The sequence below is a fragment of the Centruroides vittatus genome, unplaced genomic scaffold, assembly GCF_030686945.1.
Source record: "Centruroides vittatus isolate TY-2023 unplaced genomic scaffold, ASM3068694v2 contig_911, whole genome shotgun sequence".
Lineage (NCBI taxonomy): Eukaryota > Metazoa > Arthropoda > Arachnida > Scorpiones > Buthidae > Centruroides > Centruroides vittatus.
The window spans coordinates 675,614-703,230 of record NW_027122600.1 but is presented as its reverse complement, the minus strand read 5'-3'; the positions used below and the strand labels follow the sequence as shown (position 1 = coordinate 703,230).

Sequence of the window (27,617 nt, the reverse complement as noted above, 5' to 3'; positions counted from 1 at the left end):
ACACTAATAATAGCGAGATTGAAGCCGAAGTTTTCAACGCGAAAACGTGTACGTCGGACGTTCAGCTCCAGTTTCCTGTACGCCTAGAAGTTTGACAATGGTGTTTGGAAAGTCAGTGGAATCATGCTCGACATTCCAAACGTCATTGTCAAACTTCTAGGCTTACAAGAAAGCGGCGCTGAACGTCCGACGTACGCGTTTTCGCGTTTAAAACTTCGGCCTCAACCTCGCTATTATTTAACATGTGGCAAACTTGTCAAACAAGTACTAAGTATTTGTGTAGATCAGGGGTGGCCAACAAATCGATCGCGATCGACCGGTCGATCGCTAGCGATGTCTTGACTTAATGTATTATATTTGTAACCGAACGCAACTGTATGCATGCAGTTATGACTCGACTCATAAGCAATGACTGCACTTCGTACTGAAACAGTGTATAAACATAGTATGTATTTCACACTCCCCCTCCCCACTTAGACTATGCCTATGACAACAAGTCGATCGCGACACATTTTTACGATAAAAAGTAGATCTTATGTGCACAAAAGTTGGCCACCCCTAGTGTAGATGATGCAGCAAACATGATATGTGATGTAAATAAACTTGGTGATCATGAAAATATTTCCCAAGATAAAGATGATGAAAAAACTGAAGACATCGAAGAAATGAATGTATACATTTCGCGACAGTGAGTTAAAGATCCTTCCCTAATGGTGTAATGATAATATGAAACTTCAACTAATGAGGTGTGGGATTCACACTCTTCAACTGGCCATTTGGAATAGATTAAAGAATGAACAAATAATAAAAATATTAGGAAAATTTTGACAAGTTGTGGTAAAATTACGAAGGCCAAGAATTTGTAATGTTTTGCTGAAAATGTATGGTAAAACTCAACCCCTAGATACAGTAACAAGTTAAGGGTCTACATATGCCATGCTTGATTATCATTTTTTTTTTTTTTTTTTTTTTTTTCAAAGACTACTGCGACAAAGTAACTGCTGCCGGGACAAAAGACCTGGAACTTAGCAAAGCAGAATAGGACGAAGTAAAAGATATCAGAGCTGTTTTAGAAAAACCAAATATTTCGACAATTGCCCTTAAAGCTGCCGATCTTACTCCGGGGATGTTTATGAAAGAATGGTGTAAACTAGAAAAATGTATGGTAGAATTTGGAGGATATGTTGCGTTAGGAATTCTGTCTTCCATAAAAAAGCGAAAGAAAAGCTTATTCAAAAAACATTTTCTTGCTGGAGTGTACGTTGATTCTAGATATAGAATCTTATTAAGGTGCCGTCCATAAATTACGTAAGGTATTTTGGGGTGGGTGGGGGTCAAGGATTTCTTATGATTTCTTACTCAGGAGTAGGGGGTAATAGATCTCGTCTTACGTAATATATTGTTTTTATTTTTTGATCTCGTTGAGTGGTGGAGTTTTGAATTTGGCTTTAATTTGGCGGTTTCTATTAAGAACGCTCGTTGTACTAACGCCGTCAGATGTGTCGTAATAGAATAATAACGCTAGCAGACTCACTTTCTACACATTTTTTATCATGATGAGAAAGGCCGTGTAGGGGTTTCTCACCGACGGCCGGATGCCGAGCGGTAAAGGTGGCAGCCTACCGCTCTGGGGACCCGAGATCGAATCCGAATGGGTCGAATAATCCCCAGGAATTTTTCGGGGGGTGGTCCGTTCGGATACGTCGGGCCCCGTCCCTCACCACCCGGTCGCCCCATTGTGGGCCTGGCCGAACCCATAATGGGCCTACTAAAAGAGGCCCTCTTAGTGCCCACAGGGCGGAAAGAGTTAAAAAAAAAAAAAAAAAAGGGGGTTTCTCACCGTTTTTTTTTTTTTTTTTATTATTATTATTTGAATAAGTGCACCACTCCTATGGGCATATAACACTAAGAATACATAAACCAAAATACATGATTCAAAGTAAACATAAAATTAGTATTCGATTTTTTGTGAAAACTAAAATGTAAAACTAGAAATTAGAAATTATAAATAATCTTATCTTTCATATTTTTTTAACATAATTGTAAAAAGTATCAAACAGTGGCTACCGAACAAGCTTATCGAATGGACATGGCCACCTGAAACCAAGCGTTAAGATTTCTAATTTCAGAATAAGTCTATCTTGATCGTAAATTGGACAATGATAGATCATATGGTCGACGGTGTCTAGGTTTTCTGTAGAGCAAAAGCAAGAAGCAGTTTCTGTCCGGTTATACATGCTCAGTAAGTAGTTGAGCAGTAGCAAACATTAAATCTCTAAGTGGTGACGAGAACCTGCATTCAACGCTAGGAAAATAATCTTATTCTACCAGTTTTACTGCTCAACTATTGTTAATTCCACTTTTGCATAGCGTTGTCATAAATATAATTTTTAAGGCTGCGGCGTGAGAGAGGGTTGCGAGTGTAGTCCAAGTCAGTGTCCTTCAGTGGCGTGCCGTGACATTTGATGACAGGGAAGCTGTGTTTCTGTAAGAAGCCGACTTCCAGGAGCAATCAGTTAATTGCGCGTCAGTGATGGTCTAGGGCAGTGGTTCTTAATCTTTTTATACTCGCCGCCCACCAAATATTTCATAATTTTTTTGTGACCCCCATTTTTTAATAATAATTTATATTTGATAATTTGATAATTTATCTATAATAAATTGATTTTTTTATTATTGCTTTATTTTTTAAATAATAAATGTAAATCATAACTTTATTATTTCATTATCTATTTAAATAACATTCAAACTTCACAATTAAACATGAAAACTCATTAATTTTTAACAGAAAATAAAATAAGAAACATGTCGATAAATCGATCCAATGTCGATGCTAAAACTAAACTAAAACTAAAACGCCCACTTGTCGTAAGGATTTTGCATATCTTTTGCAAAAATATTTAAATTTTCAAAGCCTACTATTTTTCCTAATTATTTTTAAAATTCCAAGCATTAATAGTTTCTTAAAATTGCTTTGGAATAAAAGAAGTAAATACTGCGGTGTAAGTAGCATATTTACATTTATTTCTTCTGTACCAACAAAGTTGTATGTAGGAAGAAATACAAAATAAATAAATAAAAACTAAATAGGAAAACTTTATCTTTCTTATTTCACTTTTCAATACGATATTCGGATTATACATCAATTTTCTTTTTATTATATTCTGAAGGAAATTTTGCATAATTTGGCGGCCCCCGGCAAACTTCTTATGGACCCCCAGGGGCCGCGGCCCCCTGTTAAGAATCACTGGTCTTTTTTTTTTTTTTTTTTTTTTTTTTTTTTTTTTTAACTCTTTCCGCCCTGTGGGCACTAAGAGGGCCTTTTTTGCAAGCCATTATGGGTTCGGCCAGGCCCACAATGGGCCGACCGGGTGGTGAGGGACGGGGCCCGACATATCCAGACGGACCACCCCCCGAAAAATTCCTGGGGATTTTTCGACCCGTCGGGATTCGAACCCGGGTCCCCCAGAGCGGTAGGCTGCCACCTTGACCGCTCGGCCATCCGGCCTCATGAAGAATCACTGGTCTAGGGTCCATTCGTATTCATTTGTTCGATAAGCCAGTAAAAACTGTAGACTTCTCTAAATGTATTTTTAATATCACAATTACATTCTGAATCGCTAGCCACGATATAAGGGCTAAAATTAAAAATAAATTATAAAAACTTACTCGGTGAAATAAAATGTGCGGTGGATATACATACCTGGTACAATGTATTGTTCGATTGTATTAATATACTTTTAAAGAAAATTATAATTAAAATATAGCTTTGTAAAGAACGTAAAACGTACATAAAAATAACATAAAATAGTCTTTAGTTTTTAAATCTTAAAACAATCCACTTAGTCAAATATCTTGATACGAGTAGCTAATGGATGGAACTAGTGACGGTCCAGGTAGGTGTGTAGTGAGTGTGTGCGTGCCAAATCCCGAGGGTGCCGATACCGGTCAATGTCAAATGCCTCTTTTGTCGCATCACTAGTATATCTCAAAGGACGCCACAGGGCTGTTGTAAATTTTAAACGTTTCTCACCGTAGCTGTAAAAATCTAACTATGTTAAACTTAATAGTCATTCGTTTTCTAACTAATTCGTTTTAATACCAGGTGTACACGGAAATCAGTTTCCCACTGTACTGAGCGAGTGATTGGTTCTGTTAAGCTTTTGTTGAAGTAAAATTCTGGCTCTTTCAACAGGGTTTTATTTATGTCCCCATTCCCTAATCTCTTAATTATTTAGTCACTTCTTAAGTAGAAATAAGTCGAAACCAGTTACTTTGTACCTGAATATCTGTAGTCTTGGGAAAACAGTGGAAAGACAAATTTTTATGACAACGGATATATAAATCGTAAATTTAAGGAAAATAAATTCTAGAGCTTTTTTTGTACCATTGTATGTACTGTACGTCTCATTCATTAAATTTGGTTGTAAATGATGCTGCCAAAGTAACAGTTAATTTTTAACACTGTACTAGAATTGTACACGTTTTTTCTGCATCCCTTACAGATGGGACATACTAAATCGTAATATCACCGGTTTAACATCGAAATCCGTAAGTAATATAAGATGGGAGAGCGGAATAAACGCAGAATAAATATATCAAATATTTTAATGGAGTTTTTTTTAAACTCCTGTCAACTATACAGAACTATCATAAAAACGTGCCAGTAAACTCCTATCGGTTGGGTTGTTATAAATCTAGTCTAGGGTGGGCAACCCTTTTTATAACATGGGCCAGAATAAATTTTACGTTTTTTTCCGCGCCGTAGTAGTTAATTGACGCCTTCTTGTGACTCGTAATTTTTTTAGTCTGCAAATATGAAATAAATAAATAAAAAGTTAATTACTACATTCAATTTAATAATCTATTAAAGATCTCGCGGGCCGGATAGAAACTTTTCGCCAGCCGTAGCTGGCCCGCGTGTTGCCCGCCGTTGATCTAGTCTGCTCGTGATTCACATAATCGGGCGAGGGTGGCCGAATATCTAGCAGGCGGCTAACAGCCCACAACCGCTCCGGGATATAAAGTCGCGTACTCTTTACGCGTGTGGTCGCTTCTACCAGCTAAACCGTGAAGTTTGCGCTATGTAAAGCGCATGCGCCAATGCCTATAATCTGGCTGCTTGGAAGTTGACAGGCAGGCGGATAACAGCCCACAACCGCTCCGGGATATAAAGCTGTACTCTTTACGAGTGTGTCGCTTCTACCAGCTAAACCGGGTGAGGTTGGTGCACTGTAAACCGCATGTGCTAATGCCTATATAATCTGGCTGATTGGAGACTGACCCGGTTTCGACATTCCTTCCGCCACCGAATTATTCGAATATACAATAGCAATCTTATCGTTTTTTTTTTCACATGTAGTATAGAAATTTGTAAAAGATACATAATGCAGTTATAATAAAATATTCATTTTAATTAATTCAAAGTACGTTAAAATATGAAAATTTATATTTTATAAAATTCAAGGGAAGGTCATTGGAAGGTGGAATCGGCGCTTCCATCGCTTCCAATGACGGCACGCCACTGGTGTCCTTTGCAGCTGACTTAGCCTCGAAGTCGGCTTTTTCATTTCCTAGGATGTCAGTATGGCCACGAACAAACATAAAGGTTTTGGGCAATTTAGGCAAAATATGTCAGTTTGGAGGAAGCTACAGATACTTGAGCGGACATGAAGGGGGCTTTTGGACCCATCTGTGTAGATATTAATGTCTGCATGGTTATCCATGGAGGAATGTACCCTTGTTTACAGGGTGATGATCAGAGATAGTGTAATTGCAATATGGTAGCATTTGAACAACCGTAGATAGGAGTAGAGACTGTTGTTGAGCTTTGATGTTTGTAGTTCTGATATAGTAGTTCAGAACCTTTTCTACAATACATAGTGGCAAAGGAAGGAGCTCTGCTAGAATCAGAGAGGCATTAGTAGAAACAGTTCTGCAGCACTTTGAAATTCTGATGGCAAACTGTCTTTGAAGAGAGAGTAATTTACTTGCTACTGAATTTTCACTAGTTACATGATCCCAGCTAGAGGCCTCGTAAAGTAGCATTGGTTGTATTGCCCTATTATATACAGTTTTATAAGCTTTATGAATTAGTTCCCCGGTGCACCTAGCACATTTTACAGCATGTAGTTTATTTTCTTGGCCTTAGCCAAGATGTAACCAATATGGCAAGAGAATGTGGTTTCTATTTCCTCTTGTTTTATTTTGTATGACGTTTCTGTTTACACGTGCACTAGCTAGTCGATCTGTCGAAGTTTTTTGCGTCTTTTTGTGAAAATTAAAATTAATATAAAAATGATTATTATGATGTTGATTAATGATAATAATAAAAAGATTGTTAATAATTAAAAAATAAATTCTTAAAATAAATTGTTCATTCGAATTCATTAAATTTTTATATTTTTAAATTTCTTAACATAGTCTTTTATAAATAATAGTACATATTAATTAAGTAATTAATAATTATATATTTTGGACCTAAAGTTTTTAGGGTTTCATTAAAAAATTTATTTTCGTTAAAATCTTTGTATAAAATTATGCCTAAATATTACGTAAGATAGGGAAGGGAAGGGGGGATCAAAGAAAATATTACGGTTTCTTACACAGGGGTGGGTGGGGTCAGGGCCGGATTTACATAAGGACATTTGGGGCCTGTGCCCAGGGCCCCACAAAATAGGGGTTCGCACAAAACTATGTTTAAACATAATTTTTTTTTCCTATTACTGCGACAGCCTAGTGTGGCCTAATCATGAGGGCCACAGGCAAAGAAAACCAAACCCGGGAAAAAACCTATGAAACATCGGAAAATTTCGGGAAAAATTTTACAAAGGTATTTTTCAATTAAATTAAAATAATTAGTTTTACACAATAAAATATATGTATGTTTACAATAACCTTATTTTTAAATGAAATTTACAACTTCCTAGTTGAAATCTATTTGAAAGTGCAGTATTTTGTGTAAATTTTCTAAATCATCAAATTTGCCTACTCTTAAAGGGGGACCCCCCACCGAATTTGTGCCCAAGGCCCCTGGATTGGTAAATCCGGCCCTGGGTGGGGTCTAGAATGGCCAAAATCGCCCTTACGTAATTTATGGACGGCCCCTTAAGTACAGCAGAGAAAACTAAAAGTGAGAGAAGGTCTTTCAGACATCCAACGGCGAATCAAAAGGCAAATACTAATTGATTTGGCTGAAAAGCCAGCAATTGTTGAGTTGTCTCAGCCAACCTGTAATATAATATAGATTCGGAAGACGATGATTTTGAAAAAGAATTGGATAGAAGAGAAAACAGTCGTCGAATTTCCACTATACATAATAAAGATGACAACGAAATAGACAAACACATTGAGAAAGGCTGCAATGCAATAGAGCAAGGGATGGCCAACAAGTCGATCGCGAAGCCAATTTTGGTCGACCGCTCGCGATGTCTTTATGTGTTACACTTGTAACTGAACGCAACGCCTGAACGTAACAAGCAAACGCAACAGTATGCATGCAGTTATGACTCGACTCATAGAAAAACACAGCCATTTAGCTTGAATATTTAGTATTGTCATACGGTAGCTTCTTTTCTTTAATACATGTATTACCAATATTATTACTATTTCTCCCATTATTATTAAGGTAATAAAATAAATTCCAAATCTGTCTTTATCTGTAGCTAATTCGAATTAATAAATATTGTTAATAATTACTCATGTTGTTTTAATTCCCCTGGATGTGAGTTTTTGGCCCGTTAAATAATTATGTTGTTTTTTACGTAAGTAGATATACAGAGTGTTTCAGTACGACGTGCACTCCCGCGATCGATAGATTAACAAAGAATAAATCTAAAAATCTTATATCATTCTTCCATGATAATCTTCAATCAAATTATTAGCCATACTGTACTTTTTCATATTTACGAACAAATAGTACCACAACTTATACATTGCAATTGATTAAAAAAAATTTAATTATATTGTAAGTTACTAAAAATCTATCTTGAAAGATTTTTTTAGGTACCGCCTGTACGGAATGAACTGGTAGCTGCAAATATCAAAAGTTGGGTCTGGAAATTTATTTTTTTATGAGCATTATATCCAGTGGTGATATTCGGCGGGTTCGCACAGGTTCGGCCGAACCCGTTGTTAAAATTTTCAGTTTCCCGAACCTTGTTAAACACACGGAACATTTCTCAGTGGGTTTGTTTTTTTAAAAAAAATATATTAAAATATGCGTATTATCCTCTGTAATACTACTAAACTAGGGCCTTATACCCAGCGGCCGGATGGCCGAGCGGTCAAGGTTAGCAGCCCGCCGCCCTGGGGGACCCGGGATCGAATCCGGACGGGTCGAAAAATCCCCAGGAACTTTTCGGGGGGTGATCCGTCCGGATATGTCGGTCCCCGTCCCTCACCACCCGGCTGCCCCATTGTGGGCCTGGCCGAACCCACAATGGGCTTGCTATAAGAGGCCCTCTTAGTGCCCACAGGGCGGAAAGAGTTACAAAAAAAAAGGGCCTTATACCCCGTTTGCACCGAGCATTTCAATCTAGATTGTGAGCAAGGTCAGGGAGTATGTCTTGGTGCGATCTCTCTCGACCGTTTCAATCGAGGTTTAATCGCGATCGATTGAAGAGTGTTCTTGAAAGTAGATCCAGTCATAAGAGAGATCCCAGAATGCCACGCGCGCGAGACAATACAAGATGGATGTGGAACACGTGTCGGGCTATAGACAGCGAAAGAAAAAGTATAATGTATCTCGAGAGATGACGCCATGTGCTAATTTCTAGAAGCGCCAGATTGCGGTAAAGAATTTCTCTACCTCGAAAAAAAGAAAAAAAAAAAGGTCGACAGCTCTAAAATACTATTGTTACCCATGGCTCGTTACGTTCTAAATACGCCACTGATTGTTAGATATATTGTTGCAAGAAGAGGTATTGTATTTATTTCTAGCCAAAACTTCCATAATTACACACCTCCCCCTCGCCACTTAGACTATGTCTATGACGACAAGTCGATCGCGACACATTTTTAAGATAAAAAGTAGATCTTATGTACACAAAAGTTGGCCTCCCCTGCAATAGAGGACGTCGGGAGATTAAAGGCAGTGGCGTAGCGTGGGTGTCAGCCACCCGGGGCGGAAGAAAATTTCGCCGTCCCCTTAAAATTTCGCTCCCCTTAAATAAAATACGGGGAATCCCTACAAGTCAGTCAGCGTGTACACAATGAGCAAGATGTCATTATTATATATTCATTTAAAGAAAGGAGATTCCCTAGTTTCGTCACAGAATAAGTAATGAAAAATTCCGTGCTCATTTCAATCGGTCCGAATCGTAGGTGCGACAAAAATATGAAATGAAATGGTTCAAATTTTTACAAGATATTGTTATTATTTATTGTGAAAAAATGCCGTCCCCTAAAAGTGCCACCCTGGGCGGGCCGCCCCTGCCGCCCCCACTACGCTACGCCACTGATTAAAGGTGAATGTATTTGAAGCCATTGACCATTATCCAGAGCACATCAGGAAAGCATGCAGAGTCGCTTCAAGCATGCCAACTTCTCAAGCAAGTGTTGAGCGTCTATTTTCCGGATTAAGATTAATTTTAACTGATAATAGGCAGTCAATGAAGAACGATTTGCTGTCTACCATTTTATTTATTAAAATCAACGAATAAATTTTAGGTTGTATGTTAATTTTTTCAATAATAAATAAATTAGTTGTAAATAAACAAGTTTTTTTTTTATATGTGCATATACTGTATATCAAAGAAAAAATTTATGTAATTCCTGTAAGAGTATTTTAACCGGAGCATGGAGCGGAGCACGGAGCGTGGCTGGAGCAAATACTTTGATGCCGGAGTGGAACTGCGTTATTTTCGGTAATGCCGATATCTTTATTCTTATTTGATTCTAAATTATAAACAGCGTGTTAAAGATAACCTTTATTCGTTTTATTTTTTGTTGCCGATGTCATTTATATTTGTTTGTAGAAAGTTTTAATTAATTAATTATATTATTATTTTTCATTTTAAAAGATTTTTTACTTTATTAATGCTAGAATGAAAACAAAACTTTTAACCACTTCACAAAATTGGATTTGTCTTGAGCTGTAACGATTGATCGAGAAACAAGATGGCCGCCTGCATGTGATGTTGCGTCTGATTTTCTAACCCGTGTTTGGATGTTATAAACATTCGGTAAATAATGGATAAAATGAAAATTAACGACCAGGTATTTCATTATAACGCTTATCGGAAAATTATTATACACTTTTATCGGTAAAAATGCAGATATGAATGAGACAGGTATTGTACCTTGCAGCATTGTAGATCATGCACACAGGCATAAAATAATTGAGGAATATGTCACTGTTCGTGAGGTAAAGCCCTCTGAAATTTGCCTATTTGGCAATATTGAAGACCTTTAAAAATGGGTAAAGTTAGACTGAAGCAAAAGGTTTCTAGCTGAAAAAATAAAAAAGGGGTTAATGTTAACCCAGGTATCGAAGGTGGCGGCTCGTCTCCGATTCCAGCAATCAGAAGACAGGGAACAGTGGGGACGCACGTTCTAACCTAACCTAACCTATTCTAATAATTTGGTTGCTAATAATTATGGTAATTTGTTAGAATAGGTTAGGTTAGGTTAGAACGTGCATCCTCACTGTTCCGTCTTCTGATTGCTGGAATCGGAGACAAGCCGCCACCTTCGATACCTAGGGTAACATTAACCAAAAACGGTCTTAGCTTGACAATTTGTAAATAATAAGACTATGTAAGCTGTAGTTTAGGGCCTCAAGTTCTAAGGAGCCTTAAAAATTTTTACTAAATAGAAAATTGAAGTCAAATTTTGTAATAAAAAAATTTTTTTACAAACCAACAAAATCTACTTTACTTTTTTATTGTGTGTAGTATTTAATTAATATGTTTATGTTAATTCTCTTCTTTTTATGATTGACTTTTAAAATTGTAAAGGGTTGGTAAGGGATAGTTTGGCTTAAGGCCCTGAAATGCCTAAATCCGGCCCCAGAATCGCGGCATGTACTTGGGATCATTAAGAGGTAGGGAAAGAGAAGCTGGGGATTTTCCCTGGATCTGAGTAAAGTTAAGGGCCCTACACCTATAAAATTACTGTTATTTTTAATCACAGAACATAAAATCTTTAAGACTGCTTTTCATTAATAAAGAAACATTCTACTTATTGCAGTTATTCAATAAAAGCAGAAGGGCCAGCTCTTCCTTGGGCCCATATAAGCTGTCAACAGCCCTGCACATACCTTGTTGATTTTTTAGAGAATGTTACTCAATTACTTTACAATTACTTTAGTTGCCTAAACTTGTCTAATTGAAGTCAGGTGATAGGCATTATTATATTTATACAGTGCGTATTGCTGTGGGTGTTGAGTAATATGTATACAGCTTCGAGCCGTTTGAGGTGATCTTGTCGAAACGTGGAGTGAATAATTCCGGCACGGGTGAATAGAGGTTTTACCTCTGGGTCGGATGAATAGACTGCTAGGGTGGTATTTTGTCTATGATGTAATATGTCTGCTTTGTGTTTGTTAATCCTTGTTTGTATGTTGCATTTAGTGGATCCTATGTAGATGGCTTCGCTGTTATCTCTGTGGTCGGCGATGGGTACAGAGTATATTCCCGGAAGTCTGTTTCTATCCGGAGCATCTTATACATATTACTCAACACCTGCAGCAATACGCACTGTATCAATTTTAAAAAGGAAATCAACTTATTATATTTATTTTTATATTAAAGTAATGAAACTGATTGCTTTGGTATCAATGGGATGCTGCAGCACCATAAGAACTCTCCTGGATATGCCCCGAACGTAATGCATTTTGTGTGTGTTTATCATAAAACTCCAAAACTCATTTTCATAAAAAAGTTTAATTTCCCAGCTGTTATAGAATATAACATGAGGAAAATATGCTAAGAAAAGTGATTGGTCAAATTTTGACCCTTGGTTTTGTTGCATTTCTTGATGTTTTGACATTCCAGGTGCTCAAAAATTAAAAAAAATACACACAATTTTGTAAGGGTTTATCTAGATATGAGGCATTGATGCTATTAAATTTTAGTAGTTAAAGATCAAGGGGATGGTGAGATAGATTGAGGTCATGTCATATCTTGAGTAGTCAGACTTGATGAAAATTTTTCTCATTATTAGCATTTACGATTTGGTTAAAAACTGACTCTTACCCTCAAAATAAGCCTTTTGCCATTTTTATTTTTAATAAATGATACAAAGCTTTTATAAAGCAAAGAAATGTTTATGAATATAAAGATTTCAAGAAAACTTGAAGTATTTTTAATGCTTGTAATTAAATTGTTCGACTGCTGTTTTTATATCATCAATTCAACATTATAATAATTTACATTTGCTCTGTTAACAAAAATTGTTAAACAAGTTTGGCTAAAACGCTAAAACATTCCTTTTGTAAAAAAATAATTTTCAGTTCACATTACATTAATATTGTTGAAGTTATATTTTCTGTTTTCTACAGTCTCACAGCAATAAGTACTTTTGCCGTGACACACAATACAGTACTTTTCAGATTAAGTGCACAGACTGTTAAATTATGTTAGAAATATAAATTCAGTAATCAGTAGATAAGACTGTTTTTCATCATTGACTATTTCCAAAAGTACAAACAAGTCCAAAATTTAAGGATGGACAACATTTATACATAAATAGAGAGAACTGTATTACTCCATCTGAAATGCAGACAAATATGGTAAGAACTGTATTACTTGACATCTAACACAGGGTAATACACAACAGCTTGTAGAATTTTACAAATCAAAGCAATAAAAGTAAGACTTGGTGAAAAAGATACATACAGCAGTTGGCCAAAGGTGGAGAATGGATGGAAAGTGCTTACCAACACTCAGGCAGAGAGACCCGTCGGTACGGAATATGTCCTTGAGCTGCAATGCAGCACTACAACATGGCAGGCTCATCATCAAATGATTCAGGTGTTTTTAGGGCAGATTGGTACACTTCTCCCTCAGAATAATTATGTTCATCTTTAAGTTTTGGATACATAAATATTCAAAATAAATCACAATTTTATGGTGTTACTAAAGTACTCTAATGATCTATAATAATGAGAGTATTATTATTTTCTGTAGCAGAAACTATTTAAAATGATTTCCAACAATTTTAATTGAAGCTAATTTATTACCAATGTGTCTTTTTTAAAATTTTGTTATAGTAAAATGGAAGTTTATAAAAGTAATATTTTATGGTTTTAGTCCAATTTAGTATAGTAGCTACACTTCATTAATTTCAAGTAATTTTTAGGAAATTTTTGATTTTATTACTTATATTACATTAACATTCATTTCTTACAAGTTTGAAAATTTGAATAACTATTAGTTAATGAATTAGAATTTAATTATTTGATAATTATATATAATTTTTGAATTATATCATATCATATATATATATATATATGATGTAATTCAAAAATTAAATGGTTTTGTACAGTTTCATTCTGTAAAACATTTTCAGTGAAATTATATGTATAAGATGTTAAAAAAAGAAGGAAAAATTCAATGTATGTGAAGATATAGCAATTAACATGTTCCAAAGGACAATGTAGCAACCAAAGACTGAATCAAGAGATTTCTAACTGTAGTCCTGAAATCATAAGTTTTGGACTATTGAAATCTTATCAGATATTTAATGTAGAACTAAGAATATTAAAGATTTAAAAATCTTTTATACTAATGTATTATATAATTAAAATTGTTAAAGAAATTATTTAGTCCTCTAGTTTTCGTAATAGGCTTTATTACAAATTAGATAAAGATAAAACCAATAAATTACATATCAGAAACTTCAGTCCTACAGAATGCTGATCTTGGCGGGAACAACCCAGATCACACATACAACTCGGTATGTAATTATGCACCGATATCATATGAATTTCTACGTCTGGATAAAAATAAACAATGTTTAAAATTGTTTTTTATGCTCCTAAATTTTATACATAAATGTAAGTGTATAATAGTTTGAAATAATTCCTAAATTGATTTAAAAATTTTTTTATTCAAGATGATTCTTATGAGAAAGAGTATGAAGGCTGCCAAAATATATTCTATAAGGAAAATATTAAAACAGATAAAACTCTTACAAAAGAAGTAAGTAATTTATCTATAATAGTTATTTAGTTAACAATAATTATATATTTTTATTATTATAAAATTTTAAATATATTATTTTGTATATAATTTCAAAATTAAAAGATTTTTTTGGAATGAAATTTTAATTAAATTAATACTAATTTTCTTTTTATTAAAATTCAATAAAAAGTATAATTGTCATTTAGTTTTTATTTTTGACTCATTTCTATTTTTAAATCCAATATCATCATCATCATATTTATTAGCAAAAGGGAAAAATTTCCCTGTTACAGGGGGTTATACACATAAATGATATTAGTTGACAATTTTAGTTTACAGATATATTATATCAATTACAAATCAGCCACAAATCAACAGACCCGTATATTCGTTTTATAGATCTTATTATATCGACACAAACAAAATAATTAAAAATGGCCGTATTAGAACATTTAAGTTTTACAAAGATTTTATATACAATTAGTAACATCAATTTAATTTCTTTAAAATTTTTTTCATAATTTTAACAAAATAATTATATATTTTATACAGATCCTTTTTATTGAGATTGTTTAAATTTATTTTAAGTTCAAGGGGTGAACTACAGTTGCATATACATTTGATTTCATATTGTTCACGCATACTTATAAGTTCTTGACAGTTTTGTAGTAGATGGAATGACGCGAAATCTTCAGATTGGCACAAGAAACATTGGGTATTTGAAAAGTTGATGTAGGTATTGTTGACAAAGAGAGAATATTTGTTGAGGCGTAGTTGAGTTATTAATCGTTTCACGTTCAAATTAATTGATTGCAACATGTATGGTTGAGAAGATGGAATTTGGAATAAGTTAATATACCAGAAATGATAGTTGCTATGGCTTAAAGAGAGTTGAACTTTATTTATAGATTGAGATATAGCAGGGTTTAATAGGAGAGTATAGCCATATTTTCAATTCTGAATATTGTCTTTAAATAATAGTTCTGATATGCCAAATGAGTTCAAAATTTTACATAACTTGTGTTGCCATAGTTGCTTGCAATTTACAATTTTGCTCTGCATGATAGTTTCTTGATGTAGAAAAGTTATATTATTGTCACTTTTAAATTTGAGTCTATAATAAAATTTGATTATTCATTTTAGCAAAAAGGAGAAGGAACAAATGCGATTTGTTTCATGTCGTAGAGCATAACCAGGAATTATTCTTTCCAAATGGAATAATTTATGTAAAAAATAAATATGAAAGGACTCAAGTTTATATAGATAATCCAGACTCTAGATAGGGCTTGCATAGTAAATAATAGGATTAATTATAGAATTGTATAGTTTCATATGAATGTTCAAGTTAGAAGTTTTCAGGGTTGAACATAAAAATAAAAGGTTGTCAATAGCCTGCTTTACTTTGACATTAATTCTTGAAATGTTACTTTGAAGGTTACATTCCAGTCAAAGGCGATTCCCAGATAGTTTACTTTGTTAACTGTTTGTAGAAGAGTAGTCATGATGTATTTTAGTTTCTTTTTGAGATATTTTGCTATTATTGTGAAAAATAATAACTTTAGTTTTAGCCAGATTTATTACTAAGTGAATCGATTTAAAATATAGGTGTAGCTGGTTAATTTTTCTTTGTAATGAAATTTTGGTAGGGGCTAGAATTATTAAATTATCTGCAAATAGAATGTAGTGAAAAACTCTGTTACTTATTTCAATGCCATCAGTAGAATTGTGAAAAAGTTGATCAATACCAAGTAGATAGAAGTTAAATAAATATGGAGAAAGGGGATCACCTTGAAGAACACCGTGAGAAAGAATTAGTGAAGGGGAAAGGATCTTGCCTTGTTTGATCTTTATGTTATAATTTGAGAAGAGTTTTGTTATGGTTGATGAAAATCGAGCACTTGCATCATAGGCTTTCAAATTATTTACTAGTAGTGGGAGATAGATTGAATCAAAGGCTTTTTGAATATTAATGAAAGCAGCATATACTTTCCTATGTTTTTTAATAGATGAAGTTGTATTATCATTAGTAATGTGAAAATTGCTGATTCAGTTCCTTTATTTTTGGTAAAGGCATATTGAAATTTAGCTTCCAGTTCTGTGACTTTGGTCCATTGTTGAAATTTATTTGCCAGTATTGAGGATTGAGGTGAAGTATTTTCTTAAAGTTGATAATAGTGCAATAGGTCTGTAATTATTTGGGGAAAGCTGATTACTCTTTTTATAGATCATAGTAAGAATAATCGAGTTCCAAGAATCCGGGTAAGAAGTAATTTTATACATAGCATTAAATAGATTTAGCAATTTTAACTTGGAATTATATGGTAGCATTTTTAGGAATTTAGTTGGAATATTGTCATTGCCTGGGGTTGAGTTACTTTTTGTTTTGTGAATAGCTTCATCTAATTCACTAATAGTAAAATTGGAGTCTAAATATTCATTATAAGCATTGGTGTTTATTATTGGTAGTAAATTTGAATAAATTTTTGGGAATCTTTGATAAAAATTCTTCCATGTATCAAAGTGTATTATTAAAGAATTTCCAGTTAGGTTTGATTTAAAACAGAATCTCTGTATTGTAGACCAGAAAGATTTACTGTCTTTATTATTTTTGATTAAATTTGATTCAAGTTTCCTAAAGTAGATTTTCTTTTTTGTCTTGAGTAAGTTGTTATAAGATTGTTTGTCTTTCTTTTAATTAATAAAATTAGAATCATTAGAATTTAGTCTGAATAGTTTTAATTTAGATTGCTTTTCCATTTTCATTTTATGACAGTCAAGATCATACCAAATTTGTCTGAATCTATTTTGAGGATTTCTTTTATCATTATTAATATATATATAGTCATTTGTTATGTTTGTCATTAATTTATAAATTTCTTCACTATTAGATTCGTTATTTTTGGAATATCAGCAGATCGATTTTTGATTTATGTCAGATATCTTGTGGTTTTATACTTTATTCTTTAACTTTTAATTGATAAATTGTCTGATTTCTTTGGCGGAAATAGTAAAAATTTTGTTATTGTAGGTAAATGATCAAAAATGTTGAACGTAGTTTTAATAAAGTCCAGACAGCAATCCAATAGTAAATTTGAGCAGATTGTAAGGTCAATAGTAGATTTTCCGGCATATGTTAAACAAGTGTATTCTGCAGGAATATCAGATTTGATGTGTCCATTTACTATATACATTTTGTTTTCCGTTATTATATCTATTAATTTTTTTCCCAGTCTATTAACCTGTTTATCTTTAGACTGACAAGTGTTTTGAATTAAAAGATTAGGTCCATCGTACCTAGAATCCATTGTTTCGCCAATCCTGGAATTAAAATCATTTAGTATGATAGAGTAAGGAGTTGTTTGCTGCCAGATATTAATTATTTTGAAAGTTTTGTTTAAATTTGTTAGGTCATCAGGAGGGATATAAGCGAGCATTATCATCATTAGTTTGTTATTCATATTTGCAAGTATGGATTTGTTTATTGAGATAAGAAGCAGGATATAATTATCAGATTTTTTTTGTTTGTATTATTTTACAAAAATCTTTTTTTATTAGTATATAAAGACCACTCACTCGATCGACCTGAGCCCATTGGTTTATGTGCCATTACAGATTCTATTATAAATTTGTCAAAAAATTTGGATTTATAAATTAGTTCAGAGGTTATCCAAGTTTCTGTTATTGCAATAATATCAGTTTCAAGTTTGGAATAAAGAGAATTAATTAGTGGAATTTTATGTTTGAGGCCTTGGCTATTCCAGTTAACAATAGAAAATAATTGGTTATTCATAGAAGTTATTCCATATTGAAATTGACTTTGCTTCTTTGTGTATCAACTTGCTGTATTTGTTAACCTGGAAAAAGGAAGGAAGGTATCCACGTGGACCAACTTCCCAGTATTTAAATTATATGTTAATTTTTTACGTCCTATTATTAAGGTGTCATTACCTAGTTTGAACTGAGGATTTTGTTTTTGTAATTCATAAAAAGTTGGAAGTAAGTATTTTTGTCTAGTTCTTGAATTTTTTGTTAAATCTGATGATATTTGCATATTTTTCCAATCTTCCAATAAATTCTGTTGTTTCTTCCATATAAAGGTAGAAAAAATAAGATCATGAATTTGATTATTGCCAAGGGTTAGTCTTATAATTGAATTTGGTAATTTAGTTAGCTGGATTATTTTCAAGATGTCTTCTTGAGCTATGTTTTGCAAGTTTAATGAGGAAGTAATGAAGTTATGAATTTCTGATCTAGTTTTCGAGTTAGGATAATTATATATAATTTAATTAACGATCATCACTACAATAATATAAGAGTCCATTTTAAATTGGATGAAATCCTTTTCAACTTGTAACTTGTTGACCTGTTGTTTCAGGTTATTATTTTGTTCTTCCATTTTTTTTTGTTGTTGTTTAGTTTCACGGATGTTTTCATGTATAAGATCAAGATCTTTTATAAGTGTCATTTGATAAAAAGTTTATCAGGTTGGAAATTTTGTTCCATAGGACTGTAGTAGAAGTGTCTAGTAAGTTGTCTGGGTTATCAAGTAAAATAGGATCGAAGTTAGTTGACTCACCTGGGAGACTACGAAAGCTTTGTTGTAATAAATTCAGGTTAGGGTTCACATCCTCTGTGAAAACTTCATGAGAGTTTTTATCCGGGTATAAGTTAAAATCCGTTATAAGCTTGGAGTTTGTTGAGGGTGGTAGATTCCTTTTGCCCTCTGGCTTAGTTCGATTCAATGGCGGTCTTCCACGCTTTACTGAAGATCGTTGAATTTTTGTTGATATTAATATTTCTTCTGGTGGTATTAGTTTAATCAAATATAAACCTTTTTTAACAGTTTAAATTAATCAGAAGTAATTGATACTTAAACTTAACATGGATATTGAAGTGCGCAGCAAAAGTCACGAACAGCCTTGATGATTGGAACATGCCCCCCCCTCTATTTTTAAATTTAAAATTAGAAATATATCCATCTGAAATTAGTTGATTATTTATTTATTTATTCAAAATTTTAACTGCATTCCAATAAAAAAAAAATTATAATTTTTGTTTTTAAGTAATTTATATTTTAATTTTCATAATTTAAAGAACAAATAAAGAGAAAAATGAAAAGATACAGAGGAAGATCGATAGACTGAGAAAAGAAGTTGATATTACCAGAGTGAGTTTTAATATATTTTATTTGGTATCATTATAAAATTGAATTTGTTTTAAAAATGCATATGAATGAATGCAAACTAAGATAAAAAATAATCTGATTTTCCTCATACTTTTGGGCTCTAATATCCAAATTCAGAGGAAGTCTTTACAAGTTCTAAGAACAATATTCTGTTTTGATTAAAATGTATGAATGTATTAGGGAAATTGGTTTTTATCTTAGTTTCTAATTATTTGTTTGCATTTGTAAATGTCATTAAAACAGTTGAACTGGTGTTTGGACTTTGTAAGAAACTTTTCATGTAACGTATATACACTAGTGACTTAGGGTGCCATATGCTCAACTTTTTTCTACCTAATTTTTACACAAAATAAAAATTAGATTAGACAAAAAACTTGGACAAAATCTGATTGTAAACACTTATATTTCTTTTTATAACCAATACACAAAGGTTAATAATAACAACAGACCTGGAGCTTTATATGATAAGTAATACCTTCCTTGTGGCATATCTAATATGTGCAACCTATTTGTGGTTGTTATAAATGGTAAGAAAACTGGCCTTGTTTAATAAATAAAGTACCTTACTTGAGGTATGGTTTACAAAACAGTTGGCTCAATCACTATAACAGGCATCTCCATATATGCCTAAAAGTCTTACTGCTCTGAAAAGTCAGAGGCAATAAATTTATGTGCACCAAGCATTCACGTACAGTTACTGCTTTGTGGGTTCTCCTTTTGTAGCATACATGTCAGCAACTTGCCTAGGCATTGATGTGATGTAGGCACAGCAAAAATCTTCTGGAATGTTGGTCCACATTTCCTGAAGAACCATCTTCAGCTAGTCTTGTTTGGGACTAAATAAAATAGTTAAATAAAATATAAAAAATAAAAATAAAACAGTTAATAAGAACAAGAAAGAAGATGAGGACCAAAGATTCTTGAGGACACACCAAAGGTGAAAAATAAATGATTTTTACCAGTTTTTAAACTGGTCAGATTATTCTATTTCTTCCCAAGCTAACTTTATAAAAACGAAGTCATCTTAACAATCAACCTTTGTATAATGTTAATACAGTCTGTTTCAAAATTATAAATACACTTTACTATTGTTAACGTTTTTGTTATTGAAAAAAGTTGTGTATTTACTGTATTAGTATGTTGTTTACAACATCAATTTAAACATTTTCTGAAATTTTTAGAGCTATCTGACAATTACAAAAAAAAATTATCACAGATTTTCAATTTTTGATTATTTCAAAAGTATAAACATGGTGCATAAAATTAGTATGATAATCTTTTTAACTAATTAAACCAATAATTAATGTCTAGAATGTAGCAGCATTCATTATTACAAATGTGGTGCCAATTTTAAAGTTTTTTGTGATTTACCCGCTTGGCCATCCAGACAAATTTGCTTTATTTTAAACAATTAAACAGTAGTCATCTGTTTGCAAATTGGCAACAACTCAGTTTTTTATGTGATCTTGCCTTCCCACATGGTACAGTACATTGAGGATTGAACTGACTGATTTTTAGTGTAGTATTGATATGTAGTTTATTTTTTCTTTTGGAGAGTTGTTTTGCAATATTGTTGAAATAATTATTACTTAATATATTGACTGGACTAGGTGTTTTCGTTTAAATTTTAACTTACAATTCAGTATACTTTGTAGATAACAGTTAATAGTTTTACTGGCCATATTATAAAGGCTTAGGCCTAATTCTAAGCGTTGTGAGGACCTTCTTGGAAATTACCACCCAACAGAACAAAGTTAAATGCGTATTATGTCATAGCATGTATTCTGCTGCTGGGAACACATCTAATATGCATGATCACTTAAAATGCAAACATCCTTTAAAACTAAAGAAGTTGAAAAGCAAATTTCAACCTGGAGTCAAAGAAGTTGTGAATTCCAAGGACAACAACAGCGAAATTGTTTCCATATCTACTACTACATCAGATGCATCTACTAGAAAGCAAACTCTGACACAGCCAGGAATTGCTTCTGCATTTTGGCAATTGGCAACACTTGCAGAATAAAACAATGCAAAATATCACAAATGCATTAATGCACTCTTGTATATGATCATCAAGGATTGTATTCCTATTGACACAGTAGAATCTACAGGCTTCTGCTACTTGATCAAAACAATGCTTCCTTGAATGGAAGTGCCTAGCAGAAAAACAATTACTTGCTGGCTGGATTTGAAGTTCGAAAAGATGAAGGAAGTTTTGAAAAAAAAAAGTTGCAGATGTAAGTCAGATGACACTGACAACCGACATTTGAACTGATACACTGAACACTCGGGTATATTTAGGTTTAACTGCTCATTTTGTAATAGAGGAGAAGGTAGAGTCTGTCATTTTATCTGTAGCAACAAAGGCAGTACAACACACAGGACAATATCAGAGTGGAAATTATGAAAATCCTACAAGTGTGGAATATCTCTGAGTCAAGGATTGTGTGTATTGTGACAAATGGTGGTAGTAATATTGTTAAAGCTGTTCAGGATATGTTTGGTCAAAATTGCCATTTGCACTGCTTTGCCCACGTGCTGAATCTTGCAGCAAATGATGAGAAATCGTGTTGCAAAATGCCACACACCTATTACAAGTAAAATGCATCAACACTCCAAGCATTCTGTAAAAACTACAGATAAGCTGCATGAGGAGCAGTTGCTAAGTGGTGTTTCGCCAAATTACATTCTCAAATTAAAACAGTATGTTTCAACCCATTGGAACTCCAGGTTTATAATGTTGGAATGCTTTATTGCATTATACCGATTACATGCAGAGTTCTATACAAGATGTTACTGTTACCACGCCTATGGCTCTACAGCTAAAGGGTAGCTTAATGCATAGTACATATATAAACAAACAATTTGGTTGCTTGGAACAGTCAAAGCTCCTGGCCATAGGAACAATTACGGATCCTTGCTTTAAAAAGCTACATTTCTCAAGCCCCATACATTGCAACTCTGCATTGTCAGCAGTAAATGCTGAACTTAGGCTTATGATAGAAAGCCCCACAGAACATGTGAGTATTCCTAACATCAAAAACTGAGAAAAAAAGAAAAAATTGACATTTGAGCCTATCGTAAGTTGTATACTTCAGCAGGGTCTAGCCAGTATTATACAGAAACATCTGGTGGCTTGCTTCTCACTTTGTGCAAGTATCTGCAATTGTTGTATATGGAGAAGGAAGAAAATCCACTGGGATATTGTATGGTTAGCAGGTTCCCAGAGATGACCAAACTGGCAATGAATTACTTGTGTGTGGTGGGATAGTGTTCCTTCAGAGCATCCATTCTCTAAGATAGGTAATTGAATTACTGAAAAAAAGAAGTCAGTTGGACCCAAAGAGGGTTGAGAGAGACTTATTTTAATGTCAAATTTGACATTACAGGAAAGGTCAGCCCTTGGGTAAGTTAAAATCAAATAATTTGATTCAAAATCATTTTCATGCAAACAGAACAAAACAAAGAAACATTGAAAGAATTTTTTATTCACAAAAACTTATATACACATTTATTATTATTTTTTGTATACAGGACAATTCATATATGCATATAAATCTGAAAAAACATTTAATTTGTGTGTCAGTGGTAGTTTTTTGTTGTTGTTGTCATCCTATCCCAGAAAAACTTGTGTTTTTTGTTGTGATTTAAGGCTACTAACAAAAACTATCAATACTATTGATAGTTTCTGTTAATAGTCTTAAATCACAAAAAGTAGTAATCAATAGTAAAGTTTGGACTATCGCCCATCTCTATATTTATTTTACATTTATCAGGAGCCTTCCTTAAATACATGATGTCCAGTGTGGTCCTGTACAACATTTGCATGCTGTAGACTGCAATTCCTGTTCATTTTCTTGTAACAGATACTTTGAAATCCTAGGAATTGTAACCATAAACTCCTACTAACACCAATCCTACATGATGTGAACTTACAGTGATTCAGGACCATTTTCACCATTTTCTAAGTCTTTAGACAAAATAAAATTAGATTAAACAAAAAACAAAAAAAAAAATTTAAGTTAAAATCTGATTGTAAACATTTATTATGTGCCTTTTTATAACAAACAAGCAAAAGACAACACTAATGTAAAGAATAGTCTGTTATTTTCAACCTTTTTTTTTCATCTTGGGCTGATAATTTTATGTGGATTAAGTAATTATAAGCAACTATGATTTATATTCATCTAGAGTTACTGTAGTAACTCTAGATGAATATAAATCATAGTAGTTGTAAAAAAGTATGTACAGTAACTCTATTACTATTTAAATGACATCTGTAATCAACTAAACTAGTTTCAGTACAGTCAAATATTTTTTTGCAGACCGGCAGTTAAAAAACGCTGCTTTACATGATTAAAATTTGTTATGCCTTTGTTTGTATTTCTATTTCTTTCAATTGAAAATGTTTGTTATTAAGAGCAAACTTTTTTGCATTTGTCTTTGTATATTTCTCACAAAATCTCATGAAGTGATAATGTAATATACTTTGAATTGTAGAATTGTAAATGATCCTTTTTTTTTTTTTACTTAATCATATTCTGAGTAATTCTTCTTAGGCAGAATCATAAAAATATGAATGATGAAAGATGGGACATTCTCAGTTGAGGATACTCTTCACCCGAAAAGGTAGATTTAAACAAAACTAGTGTCGACAGAAATGTTATAACTGCACAAAATCCTTTTTCTTTCATTATAATACTTGACTGAAAAAGAAAAATAATTTTATAAATGTTTAAACATTAAAATTTTCCACACAATATAAAATGTATTTATAAGTTGTTATATTATATTACTAATTTATTTATTCTAAAATAATAAAATGTTTTGAATGAAATAAAATAGCTACAAGCCTACCTTATTAATATGGCAGATTAGGTTTCAATATCACTGCCTTAAAGCTAATTACAGTCTTTCTTTTCACTTGCAGTGCAGATAATAAATAATAATGTAAATAGGCCTATTTTCTTATAAGTGCACAATAGAGCTAGGCCTGAAGAACACAATGGATTATTTATTATTTTTACTTTCGCATTTTCATACACTTGAAAATGCAGGATTATTGAGTTTCTGAATTTGTCTTGCTCTTGTAACAAAAGACACCAAAAATAATATACATAAATATAATTAAAAAGCATTGTATTAGCAAAGCATCTTAAAGAGAAGTACAGTATGTCAGTATTTAGTGACATTTCTAATCAATTAATTAATCAGGCTATTAATATGTTATAATTAATAATTAGAAACTAAGTAATTTAGTACTAGAGGTAGACATTAGGCAGCATCTCTTATCTAAATTAATAGTTATAATAATTTAATAAATAATTTAGAATATTCTGGAAGAAAAGAACTAGCTCGGAATAAGACTTGAACCCGCAACCTCCATTTACTGTGTGGATACTAGTACCAATACATTGGGTTTTGGGCAGTTGACTTTTCCGACGTAACCAATTCCAATGTATAATCTGTTTAAACATTACATTTTATTTAATTTGATATACTTTCATTGATACAGTTTGTGAATAGGAAAAATCCAGATTATATAATTATATACTTAGGAAAATATTTTATGCTCAAAATTATGTCACTCTTGAATTCCATTTAATAAAGCAAAGTATAAATAAATAAATAAAGTGTATAAAATGATCTGTTTTCAAAACAACTATACTCCAAATTTCTCTCATATCTTATTTCAGGAATAGTGTTATTGATTGAATGTATTATATGAAAGATACAACTATGATGCTTGCTATTAAAAAATTGTTCATTTTTAAAGTTTAAAGATGCTATATGGGTATATAATGAGTTTTTTTTTCTTTTAACAGAAATTAGATGTAGATAAAGTATCAAATGTTGCTTTGAAAGAAGAAAAAGAATGGAATAAAATTCTTATTCAGGTAAACATTTTTGACTTTACAGAAAATATGACTAAAACTCTTTATTAATACAGTGGTGCTTTGTACTTCAAATTTAATTTATTCTGGGAGATCATTTGAAGTCGGAGTCTATTTTTCCCATTAGAAATAATGGAAAGTGAATTAATCCATTTCTAGACCCTGAACAATACTGATTTCAATAAACTTAAAAATAGCACAATTAAATGTCCTAATAATAAATGAAAACATGAAAACCATAAATTAAATATGTAAATAATATATAATAAAATGAAAATTGCATTTATTGGTTGTACACACTGTGGACTTTGGCATCTTAACATAGATGTGTGATTTAATTATAACAGTTGTGAAATTTAACATTTTATAGATGGTGTGAGATTTTATTTGTTGTTTAGAATCTTGCTTTAAACTCTTCACATTTGTTTGGATAAAAAGCACATCAGGCATATTATGCCACAAAAACAGTAAAAAAAGAAAATTTTGTAATGTGTCTGGGAAAGATACTCCTTAACTTTGAATATGTCAAATGTGGTTTGGAAAACTTTGAATTAAAGGATGCTAAATGTACAGGGTGCCAAAAAGTTGTCCACAAAGAAAAATTGCAGGAAGAAATTGTTAAAAATAGACAGACAACACACAATACAGTATTAAATAACTAAACTAATGAAAAATAAAGCGAAAAAAAGCATTGAAAATATACAAGCATAATGCGAGAGCAAGAGATGACTTGGTCGCACATCAGACTGTGTTTCTGCTTCAAGCATATTTTTTTACTGCATGTACAGTTCAAATTCTGAGGTAAAATTTTATCAAATTTTGTGTTTGAAGTACAGAATACCACTGTATTTTTGAGGTTTCTTATAATGTAATAATTTTTCTGAAACATTTAACTATTATTTTGTAACCAACTTTAAAATCATTTCAATTAGAAATTTCTCACAAATTTTCTGAAAATTTATGAATTAGGTTTTATGTAAATCTCAATCTCAATTGCAATAGAAATGTGGCAAGAGTGAAATCTTTTTCTTTTAATAGAAAAATGTTTGCATGTTTTTGTTTAATTAAATAGTGAAACTAATCTTTTAAAGATTTATAGCCATTTTGATTGTTATACATTATTTTAATTACCAATAATCCTTTTTACATGATTTAACATTATTTTATCAGAGAGATGATAAACACTAAAAATCAAACTGCACACAATCTTTATTAATTACACTAGTTCATCAATTGTTTAACATAAAAATTATTAACAAAACATTAAAAATAAAGTAGCTAGAAAATTGTGAGCATTATTACAGCAGACACAACATCAACAGAACTGGAGCAGACAATCCTATGATGCTTTGTGTGCACCAGGGTTCTCTGATTGGTTGAATTGGAGAGAGTGAATTTTACTGCAAAACAGCTGTTGGATAATATGACGTATGCTTCAAAACATAATTTTCAACAATTTTTCCAGCCTAAAAATGTGAGTGTAGGACAACAACACTATTACAGTCTTATTCGCCTTTACAAAACGAACACGGTGCTATCAGTAACTAAATACCGCCAAAAATTGGATAATGTGACTTTTGCATTTATACCCTTTAAATTATCAACACCACCTATGATTATAATGACGAACAGTCTCGGAGCATTGCACAGATACATATTCATTTTTTTCTTTATCCCATTGTCATACTTTATAATGTAATTTTGTAGGTCATGGTACACAAGTCTATTGTCAAACCACTTGCATATCACAATTTTGTTAGTTACTCAGAAGAAGTTTCAAGTTTAGATATGATGTTTTTTTTAACTTCCTTGTCTGTTCTTATTGTAATGTTGGGAAAATGGAAAATTCTAGCTGTGCCTTCAGCAAATATTTTTTTGTTTTTCAGGATTTCTAATAAATTTAAATTGTGAAATAATAAGGAACATTGCTTTTTTTTTTTTTTTGATTATTTATTCTCTTGTGTTAAAACTTTCCAACACAACTGATGCTCCTAACCCAAACTTCTTTACTATATTTTTATGAATTTCTGGTGTACCCCTTGATATATAATAAAATCATAACAGATGCCACTTCTTTCAACAACATAGATTTAACCTTCGGATATAAAAATATATTTCCCACCTTTAATGTGTCCAGCATACTGTTAAATTTTCATAAAAACGTTTTTGATCACTTTTAGAGATCTTCATCAGTTACAGATTACAAAGAACGAACAAAAATTTGAATTTAAAAAGATCGAATGTTTCGTTGAAAAACGTAACTCCATTCATAATGACGTCACCACTAACGTGAAAAATTAAACAACCCAAATAATTCTAGTCCCCGTGTATAAATTACCCAACGGTAAAAAACAAAATAAGATAGGAATGAAAAGAAGCGGCTAGTGCGTAGATGTAAAATTACATCATATC

General features: G+C 32.3%; 1 protein-coding gene across 1 annotated transcript in view; it reads left to right on the top strand.

Moving 5' to 3' along the window:
• The first annotated feature begins 10,036 nt into the window (after positions 1–10,036).
• The window catches only part of LOC136984244 (serum response factor-binding protein 1-like), a 28,484-nt gene continuing 10,903 nt past the window's right edge, over positions 10,037–27,617 (top strand). The window contains exons 1-4 of the mRNA XM_067281151.1: positions 10,037–10,218; positions 14,059–14,144; positions 19,221–19,293; positions 25,137–25,208. Of these exons, the coding sequence (XP_067137252.1) occupies positions 10,192–10,218; positions 14,059–14,144; positions 19,221–19,293; positions 25,137–25,208 (258 nt within the window). The 5' untranslated portion in view covers positions 10,037–10,191. The remainder of the gene's footprint in view (positions 10,219–14,058; positions 14,145–19,220; positions 19,294–25,136; positions 25,209–27,617) is intronic.